General features: G+C 40.3%; 1 protein-coding gene across 1 annotated transcript; it reads left to right on the top strand.

Moving 5' to 3' along the window:
- The first annotated feature begins 885 nt into the window (after positions 1-885).
- Positions 886-8203, top strand: LOC125014182 (lysosomal amino acid transporter 1 homolog). The gene is made up of 8 exons (XM_047595251.1): positions 886-1036; positions 1324-1690; positions 2575-2704; positions 3281-3368; positions 3803-3912; positions 3999-4100; positions 5888-6073; positions 6284-8203. The coding sequence occupies exons 2-8, from the start codon at positions 1479-1481 to the stop codon at positions 6398-6400; spliced, it is 945 nt and encodes a 314-aa protein (XP_047451207.1). The 5' UTR covers positions 886-1036; positions 1324-1478; the 3' UTR covers positions 6401-8203.
- The last annotated feature ends 1949 nt before the right edge of the window (positions 8204-10152 follow it).

The raw sequence follows: 10152 nt of genomic DNA on the forward strand, positions 1-10152 counted from the left end.
TGCTTCTGTCATCCATTCGTGTGATCCATAGATGGCGGCATTTCCCAAGCATCTCCAATCTAAAATGAAGCTGGAAAATATTGATATTGAACTTCCGCCTTTTTAAAACGCTGCAAGTATTGTAGGCAGTTTCAAAATAAAAGCGTAGGCTCTCTCAACGACAAATCTGCATGAATTACTAAAATTGCATCTGTGAACTCATATCCATGTTATGGCTCCAGGTAAATAATGGTGTTTGTTCTACAGCATGGAATTCAGGAAGAAACCTTGAGTAGAACCCAGCTAATATGGAGGGACCCATCTGCCGAAGGCCAGCCAGGTAGAAACAGAGGAGTAGAGTAGATAGATAGATAGATAGATAGATAGATAGATAGATAGATAGATAGATAGATAGATAGATAGATAGATATGCCTTTATTGTCCCATGAAGAAAATTCGTTTTCACACTCTGTCACAAGCAACATATAAAACAACATGTAGCCAACACTGAACCACAGAGAGAGAAAAGAAGAACAAGAGAAACAAGACTTTTGGCATAGATACATACATCGAGCTGAATGAAACTTGTAGAATGTAATAATACAAGATATAGCGGATGATCTTATGTGACAGTTTGAGAGTATAAGAGGAATCATGGGCAGGTTGGTGAATTGTTCCTCCAGGTAGGAGTAGTAGTAGCTCCACAGGTCTGATATACAACAGCACTGCATAGTGCTTATGCATGGTAACGCTAAATCTTCAAATATATAATGTGAGAATGTATTTTACTCTAAACCTGTTAATTTACAAGCTATACAAATTAGAGTTTAGTCATCAGTATTTTCACGCGTATCTCTGAGGATATTATTTTGAAGTACCACCACCGGATGTTGGTTCTTGTTCTAGATGTGTTGGCGTCAGTGATGGAGGGCAACGTGTGAAGCTAATATTTACCCTTTTTAAAGACTCACGTCTCTACTAGGATCGTTTGAGGATGGTCGGGATGTTTACACAGACACGCAAACGCGTTTAATCCATTGCAAGCCCGTTTTGTCAGGTGAGAGACAACTGAAGCAATTTCTTATCTTTTTTTGTTTGTTAGCATCTCTATGCAAATTAGCCTAAACAATGACATCGTCCAAAGCTAATGTAAACGTTCAGTGACACGTTAAATGTTATACATACTGCGCAGTTTAAGTGTCCACAATATTGGCATGTTTGCCGAATTGTCAACCTAATTCTAATCTGGGATTGAAAACTTTTTTTTAAAATTAATTTCTCTCAGAGTATCCTGCCTACTGTGTTGTGTTTTTGTTGACAGATTGATTTATTTGGATGTTTCAGGCTCGTGAAATGAAAGAACACGTCTCTACCTGGCCATTTAATCAGGCGGGTAGTGGTGCCAGATTTGTTGTTGTCGTCGGTTTGGACTGTGTTGCCAAAATACACGCCCATCTACATCAGCAGCTGCAGCTGGAGGACAGAGTCGGTCTCTCCCCATGGCCACGGCGCGTTTCCCCGGGAAGACTGTTGACGTGGCCGCTGGAGCTGGGCTCAACCGGAGCGCTCCGGGGCTGGGCAGGCCACTGTGTGTGAACGGGACCCCGTGGATACTCTACCTGCTGGAGGAGTGTGTGGATAATATGTGGGAGTACTGCAGCGTGGTGATAGGACTGGTATCCATGTTCTGTTTTCTGCTGTCCACTTTACCGTAAGTGGTCAGTTTGATGTTTGCCAGCCTAATTAAGTGTTTTTAGTGTATGATTCATGACAAAAGACGCTTAGATATACACACCGATCAGCCATAACATTATGATATATAATACTGTGTGGGTCTCCCTTGTTCCTCCAAAACGGTTGTGACTCATCAGAGAATGGACATGTGTCTTCTGAGGGTGTCCTGTGGTTTCTGGTAACAGAATGCTATTAGTGGGAGCCTTTGGGTCCTATGGGTTGAGAGGAGGGTCCTCTGTGGATCATCCCACAGATACTTCATCAGTTTGGGACTTTTCAAGTTGTTCCTAAACCGTTTTTGGGTGACTGTGTCTGAAGATGAAGGCTGAAGATGTCTGCCTCACATTCCCTGTATCTAAAGAAATGTGACTCATAAAATTCAGTGACGAGGCAAACAAGACAGTGTTCCCATTCAATTGCTGTATGTCATTTTCTAATTAGGTGAGCAGCTAACGATAAACATTGTATTACTACAGGTACCGTTCCTGTGGTCTCCTTCAGTGTGGTGTAATGAGCACTGAGTTTAATGGCTACAAGCTCCAACAGTATCTCAGGTCATAACAAAAGACACTATAGCCTGTCCTCACCATGCAGTGTTCTCATGAGACAGTGACTGTTGACCTGGTGCTACATGTCTAAGTAACGTCCACATGAATGCCAGGTCCAGAAGGTTCCCAGCAGAACATTGAATTATCACAAGCTGGTCAATGGTATTTACTTCTCCTGTCATAATGTTGTGGCTGATTGGTCTACCAAGACCTGGATGACTGAGAACCTTCACAGACATTATGATTTATGTGTATAATAAATCTTGCTCTGTCTGTTCTCTCTATTTATATCTCTCTCTCTATCTATCTATAGGCAGGTCTATGAGGCCTACCGGAACGGCAAAGTAGAGGAGGCCATGTCTTTTGGTTTCCTCTTCTTCCTCTTCAGTGGCGACCTGACTAGCTTTGCAGGCTGCTACCTCACTAGCCAGCTACCAATTCAGGTGAACTCACACACACACACACACACACACACATACACAGCCCCCTCTTGGCCTGTTTTTTGATGTCACTGCATGTGAGCTCTGGTTTTAATTCCGGTCAAATCAATTTTCCCTATATAGCGTCAGTAACAACCCAAATTGTCTCACGGCGCTCTACATAACCCAGCCTGAAACCCACAGAGCAAGAATTAGATTTGATTACATTAGATTAGATTTGATTAGATTGCAATAAAAATGTTTTTTTATATTTTCAGCACATTTGATGATACACAGTGGGCAGAACCGCTGTTCATATGTCAGAAATGCTATGTTGTGACTGATGTTTTGAAGCAGGTAATCACATACAGTATATCTTATGGGATCATTTTATTTAACCTCCATGTGAACAGTCAGATTAGAGTCGTTGATCAGGACAGTTGAAGGATTACTGTGGAAGCAAATGTTACCACTAGGTCATTAACAGCCTATGAAGGTGTATCCCTCACAGCCTATCTGTATTCTGTAACGATAAACTGAGCTGCTGAGTATTTGCAATTAATTACATAAGAGAATCATTTCTCTCTGTCTCTCTCTCAGGTCGTCACAGTGGTGTTTTACATCTTCACAGACTTGATCCTCATCTCCCAGTTTCTCTACTATAAGATCAAAAACAGCTCCAGCAGAAGTAAGCAAATGTCACTATGTCTGATCCTTTGGAGCTGGCGGTTCTTGACCCCATCATGACCCTCCAGATAAATGAAAAGCTCAACTACGAGGAAGGAAACACTTCCTATTGCTGAGTCAGTAGTTTCACTTTGATCTATGTCACATAAAAAGATAGGGGTTACAAAGCACTGTCAGTTTTGCAGGTACAGTCACGATAAAGCAGTCTTTTGTAAAGCCACTTGGACTGTACATGAGATCCGATCAGAGATTCCTGCATATTTCCCTCTCAAGTGAATATAAACACTAGGTGTTTATTGTGTTGTTGATGTGATTTTGAGACGGGAATGAGCACAATGAAGTGCAGATAATTGTGCAGATTCCTATGGTTTCTAAACACATTAAATGTTTCACTGCTTCTTACTCTAGTCAATCATTTTTGTGTTTGTCCTCTAGAAAGTCCCATGTTGAAGTGGATGTGTTTCATGTGGTGTGGTGCTGCTACATTAGTTCTCCTAGCTTTACCCAAACTCCTAATAGACAATAGTGCAACTTTAGACACCCAGGTAGGAAAAACCTTCCTTTATTTTACACTGGAGATTGTGCTCGTGTTGCTTTGTGTCTCCCTCACTCTGTCTCTGTCCTTTCCCAGAGTCCAGCTACCTCTAAATCAGTGGAAATCACTGGCTATATATGTGGATATGTGGCATCTGTCTTCTACCTCTGCTCCCGTTTCCCCCAGCTTTATAAAAATGTAAGTGACATATTGAGTTCCTATCATTGTTTTCTCTTTGAGAAGGACGTTCATGGAAATCTGTGCTTATTATTACGTCAGGTAGTCATAAACGGGGATCGAGTGTGTGTGTCTGAAGCAGGAGGTGGGATTTTGTGAGGTTTGTGTATGCAGTCTCTTTGTCAAAATGAGAACCAGGCGTTGAAGACAATGGGGCTGTTGTGCTGAAGAAACATCCTGCTATTAATCACCAGAGACTAATGCCTCAGTAGATTGCCAGGACTAGAGAAACTTCTGAGCTAAACTTGCACTTTCTGACAACTGTAAATCATTGAAGTCAGATTTCCCCTGTGGAATGTCCTGCATGTTCAAACATGTTTGTTTTTTCAGTGCAAAGCCCAAAACCTGTCACCATACCTTCCCTGGTGCCGAGTTTAGTGTAACAGTATACAGCAAAACAGTTGAGGAACTGCTACTGTTAAGATCTTTTTCAGTTTATCTGTAACAAACTGTTGTTAGTGGCCTAGTGTTGCATGAGCTCCACCTGTGCAGTAATCTGTGTTCACGGTGGATCAAAGGACTCGTCTGGGGTCAGATTATGCCCCATTATAGGTTAAATATTTTCAGATTTAGTGGTTTCACTCTCTGTATGTACAGTACCTATTAAAATATTAAACAGCTTGAATGTTATTACTTTTATGAATGAAATCATGGTCAATATACTCACTTGCTAGTTCACGGAGTACACCACTGAAGAAAATGCACTGCAATATAATGGATTGTTTAAAATAACTAAATTTATTATACTTTGTGCCTTTATAAACTAAAAACAGTCTTACTGTGAATGCACATATTTGATGTTATGCAGTTTCTAAATTAGTGATTTATTTAAGGCGACTTAGACAAGAAATAGGTGTTTTGAAGGCTGTAATTTGTAGTACTATTGAACTGTACTACTATTGAATCCAGCTGAACCACTACCTTTCTTTCACAAACTGAACATTATTATAACACTTATTATTGAATCATGAATGGGATTCAATGCAGAACTGTTACATTAGAATGCATTCATTTGTCCCTAATGTTTTGGAAAGTGATAAAACACCTTTCTGTCAAAGTGAATATAGATTTCTACACAGTAATGCCAATTAATTAAAAGTATATCATGTATAATAAGTGACTGTATAAGTACTCCAGTCAGTATCTGGTAATGCACCTCTGGCTGTGATCACTGCACTGAGACTTTATAGATGGGTCTCTGTCAGGCATCTGAACACTATAGTTTATAAGCCATTTTATTTGCAAAGCTGTCAAATGCACAGCAGTTTCCAAGTCCACCCAAAAATTCTCTATTAGATGAAGGTCTGCCTTCATCTTGTCTTCAAACCATGTGTGAAAACCTTTTATAGGCAGCGTGCTACAGGTGCACCGACACAACACATTTGCTAACTGCCGTTTGTGCTAAATGATGAAGTCTTTGTGGATGTAATGATGGTAATAACATGGTCTTATTTAACCATTTGTGTCCTTTTATGTTGTTGAGGTTGTAGGAATTTAAAGTACGCTCTAAGCAGATTAATGTAAGCGTAAGCGGCAGAAACCTGGTTTGTGGTTGACACCTAGCAACCAACTATTTTTCATTCTCACTGACTGTGGGTTTTTGTGTGTATCGGAAGTGGAAGCTGTATTAATAACACAATGCTGAAGTAAACAATAGGCCATGCCTGTAGACCAAATGAATAGTACTAACAGTGGAGGTCCTTTTTTGTGGTGCTTCTGTTTATTTATTCACTACTGTGTACATTTAGTTCCAACGACAGTCTACAGAGGGCACCTCGTACCTGTTGTTCGCCCTGGCCATGATGGGCAATGGAACCTATGGGTTAAGCGTTATAGTGGTCCTGCCTGCACTGAGGGGCTCCAAACAGACCTTCATCATCAAACATCTGGCCTGGCTCATCGGCAGCCTGGGAGTGCTCATACTTGACTTTTTTGTATCCTTTATGTCGCGAGTCGTAGCAAAGTTAGCCAAGCTAAAGATTCTTGCATAGATGTTTAACCTGTTGTGAAGTGTGATGTCAAAGAAACCTGGTCACCGCCAGACGTAAGTATGTACTACTTGTAATGCCTGCTGTTTGAATGTGTTGGTTCTGTTAAATGTAGTCTGAAATCGCTGGCAGTCGTATGAGCCTTAACCTTGTCAGGTGACTGCCCAGTTCGTCATGTACAGGAAGAACATCTCTGCCAAAAGCAATGCACTACTCAGCGTCCCTGAGGTGGAGCCTCTTCTGTGTGAGGAAGAGGAGCTGTCCGTGTTGTAGCGCTGAGATTAAACACCAGCATGGAGCACTTTGTCGACTACAGACTGGTTGTTTTTGATCAGAGACATTTCAGAAGGTTGTAGTAGCTGCAGTACATGTACTGATAAAGCTGCAGTCAAGAGGACAAACAGACATGATCCTTATATTCGTAACACTGGATGTTAAGATAAGAACCAAGCATTTCCACTCTTTGTCTCCAGGCAGCCTTGTTTTCTGGTTATGATCACTGTCATTTTTGAAGAATCATTCCACAGGGATTTCTGTGATTTTCTGATGATGGAATAACTGTATTTTTATACTCCATCGGGGAGCCTACACACCCAGAACAGGACACTTAACTCCAGATGTTGCTTCACAAATGCAAGCTTAAAGGAAGAGTGAAGTGCCTGTTATATTTACACATTTCTGACAGGGTGAAAACACTTACTGAAGCCAACAAGGGCAAATAGTCTAGGATGCATGTCAGCTAGAAGTTATTATTTAAAGCTTAGAAATAAAAAGGTTCACTGTTTATTTGTTTTGTATGGCACTTCTTATTTGGAAATCATGGTTAACAAGAAATTGCCACAAACAAAATGTTTCATTAACTTTGAATTACATTAAATGGACAGGATGTGGACGTCTGCATGGACACCACTCCTCCTGAATTATGTTCATTTTGTCCGGCTCCATACTGGCTTCGTTTCTGTTTAAAATCAATTTAGCATTTTTCCACTTCCTGCTTTCTTTCCTGTCTCTTTTGTCCTGGAAAAATACTTTGTGCCTTTATAAACTAAAAACAGTCTTACTAATGCACGGCATAAATATTTCATATTATTGTTTCTGAATTAGTGATTTATTTAAGGCAACTTAGACAAGAAATAGGTGTTATCAGTAGCGTTGATAATCACGTCTCTTAGTATTCTTGCAACAGCTTCCTCTTTTATAAGATTTTTTTTTTCTTGGAGAAGCCTCTAGAGAACGTGTCTTAAGAGAGGGAACATTAAGAGGGATGGTATTTTGAACGTAATGATGTTCAAAATTAGTTAATACAGTTCCAATCTGTCATCTGGTTTAAGGTAGGGAGGAATTCATTTTTCGCTTCATTACAGTTGTCTGAACAGAACGGACCAAATCTATGTCTTATTACCGAGCAGTTTAACTTCGTAATTAAGGGTTGGAAGATTGATTAGTTTTAGATCATCAGCAGTTCTCATTAGCATTAGGTGATACTGTCACTGCTGAACCTGATCAACTAACTAAAGTTCTGCAGATTTTGCTACCTCAATAAAATGTGAACATGAGCTTTTCCCCCTGTGTGTAATAAGAGCGTAAAGCTTCGCAATGGCTCTTCGTGTCATTTCAAACTGGAAGGATCAATATTAAAATGTAACATTAAATTTGTATATGTATTTATGATATTTTGGTCCGCCACGTGATGCATTAGTTTAGCATTATGTAGAATTTTATTTTTATTTTTTTTACTAAAAAGCAAATTTATTTTCAAAATATGCAATTAGATTAACATGTTTTCCCCATTTCTGCAAATTATTTTTGTATTGCACAATTCAGACGTATCAGTTCCTTCTGTTATGCTTCTTAAGTGTAGCACAATGAGTAGATATTTATTGTATACTGTAGAACCTGTACCATTTATAAGACTAGTTGGTGACTCTATTTCTAAGATACAGTTATTTAAATATAATGTTTTGAATTGGCCACTTGTGTTATTGTTCGGAGCTCTGTGCCAGGTCATGTAATGTCTTCCTATAATACCTTTATGTATGTTGTACAAAGCCTGAATAAAATGCAATATGGCCAAAATGTGTCACTGTTGTTTTGATGCGATGGACATAAAATGTGGTCTCACATTTTCTTGATCCAAACATTTTCAAATCAACAATTACCTTTGGACATGTATCACATTTAACATAAGGAATTTAGACTGTTGACATGATGATTCTGTCATATCAAGACATGATTTGGAGCTAAAGTTAACTCATTCTAAGGAGTAAATTAAGTGTGTCCTGTTTAGTTGGACAAATACCAAAAAATTCACCACCTGGATTTAACTAAGCAAATTGGTACGAGCCTCCTATTGGATGATAACTGCATCAGGTGCCATCAAGTTATTTAACCCCGACTGATGCAATGAGTAGCTTCACATCTCTTAAATAAAAACTGGAAGGATAGTGGGGAACCATCGTCTCCAAGGGAGAAATGTGGCTGGAAAAAAATCCCGATTGATAGTGACTGGTGATCACTTACATGTTTGGATGTAGCCTTAAGAAAAACACTAATCAATGGTAAAGACAGGACTCTGGAGACAATGGAAGAAGGTCATGTGGTCTGATGAGTCCAGATTTACCCTGTTCCAGAGTGATGGAGCATCAGGGTAAGAAGAGGAGCAGATGAAGTGATGCTCCCACCATGCCTGGTGTCTACTATACCAGTCTGTGGGGGCAGTGCTATGATCTGAGGTTGCTGCAGTTGCTCAGGTCCAGGTTCAGCAACAAGGAATGAGGTCATCTGACTACCTGGATATACTGAATGACCAGGTTATTCCATCAATGGAGTTTTTCTTCCCTGATGGCACGGGCATATTCCAAGATGACAAAAGGTTTCATGGGGCATGAGACTTTATTTTCACACATGGATTGGCCCCTTTGAAAATCTTTGGGATGTGCTAGAGAAGGCTTTGCACAGTGGTCAGGGCCATGCCATCACTTCCAGGACTTCTGGTTCTTCTTCACACTGAAGATAGTTCTTTGGGGTTTTTGTCATGCTGTAGAATAAATTTGGGGCCAACCATACGCTTCCCTGATGGTACTGTATGATGGAGAAGTGTCTGCGTGCATTTCTCAGCATTGAAGACACCATTAATCTTGACTAAATCCCCAACTCCATTTATAGAATTAAAAAAGAATTCAGTCCATACTCCTATACTGTTCCACCTGCTTCTTCAATATGCTATCTATTGAAAACAAGGCCAAATTCACACGCATAACCACAGCTTCCAGAATAATCGGTTTCCCCATGACAAATCTAACAGATCTCAATATTAGGGCCACTGCATGCATCACAACCCCAATAGAACAGGACCTACATTGACTAAACGGCACTTCACACCATTACTCTTGGGGAGAAGATATAAGGCATTGAGGCGCAGAAGGGCTCGCCCTGTACTGTGGTGATCTTTGTGGAATGGAGACGGTGCTGTGAAAAAGAATTTTCCCCAAAGGGACAATAAAGTCTCAAGTATAAACTCAGAAATGTAGCCCCAAACTTTCAAGGAACCTCCACCATGCTTCACTGTTGCCTGCAGACACTCATTATTGTAGCACTCTCCAGGTCTTGGGTGAACAAACTGCCTTCTGCTACAGCCAAATATTTCAGATTTCAACTCAAAAGTCCAGACCAGCTGCTGCCATTTTTCTGCACCCCAGTTCAGTGCATCCCAGTTTTTTCTACATAGTAGAGTCTCTTGGCCTTGTTTCCATGTCAGAGAGATGGATTTTTGGATGCAACTCTTCCATGAAGACCACCTCTGGTCAGACCTCTCCAGACAGTCCATGGGTGTACCTGGGTCCCCACTGTTCTGTAAGTTCTGAACTGATGGCTCTGCTGGACATCTTCAGATTTTGAAGGGAAATAAGCTTGATGTGTTTTTCATCTGCTGCACTAAGCGTCTAACCACTGCGTCTATAATCCAAAAAAATAAATAAAAATCCCTGACTTAGTGCAAGTGTACCTATAAAGATTGATGCTGGTTT

The sequence above is a fragment of the Mugil cephalus genome, chromosome 9 (genome assembly GCF_022458985.1).
Source record: "Mugil cephalus isolate CIBA_MC_2020 chromosome 9, CIBA_Mcephalus_1.1, whole genome shotgun sequence".
In the NCBI taxonomy this organism is placed as follows: domain Eukaryota; kingdom Metazoa; phylum Chordata; class Actinopteri; order Mugiliformes; family Mugilidae; genus Mugil; species Mugil cephalus.

Bases quoted from the DNA above. Each gene is read 5' to 3' on its own strand.
- LOC125014182 (XM_047595251.1), top strand. From the start codon at position 1,479: ATGGCCACGGCGCGTTTCCCCGGGAAGACTGTTGACGTGGCCGCTGGA. The intron at 1,691-2,574 runs GTAAGTGGTCAG...ATCTATCTATAG, and splicing joins TTTCTGCTGTCCACTTTACC to GCAGGTCTATGAGGCCTACC. The intron at 3,913-3,998 runs GTAGGAAAAACC...GTCCTTTCCCAG, and splicing joins GTGCAACTTTAGACACCCAG to AGTCCAGCTACCTCTAAATC.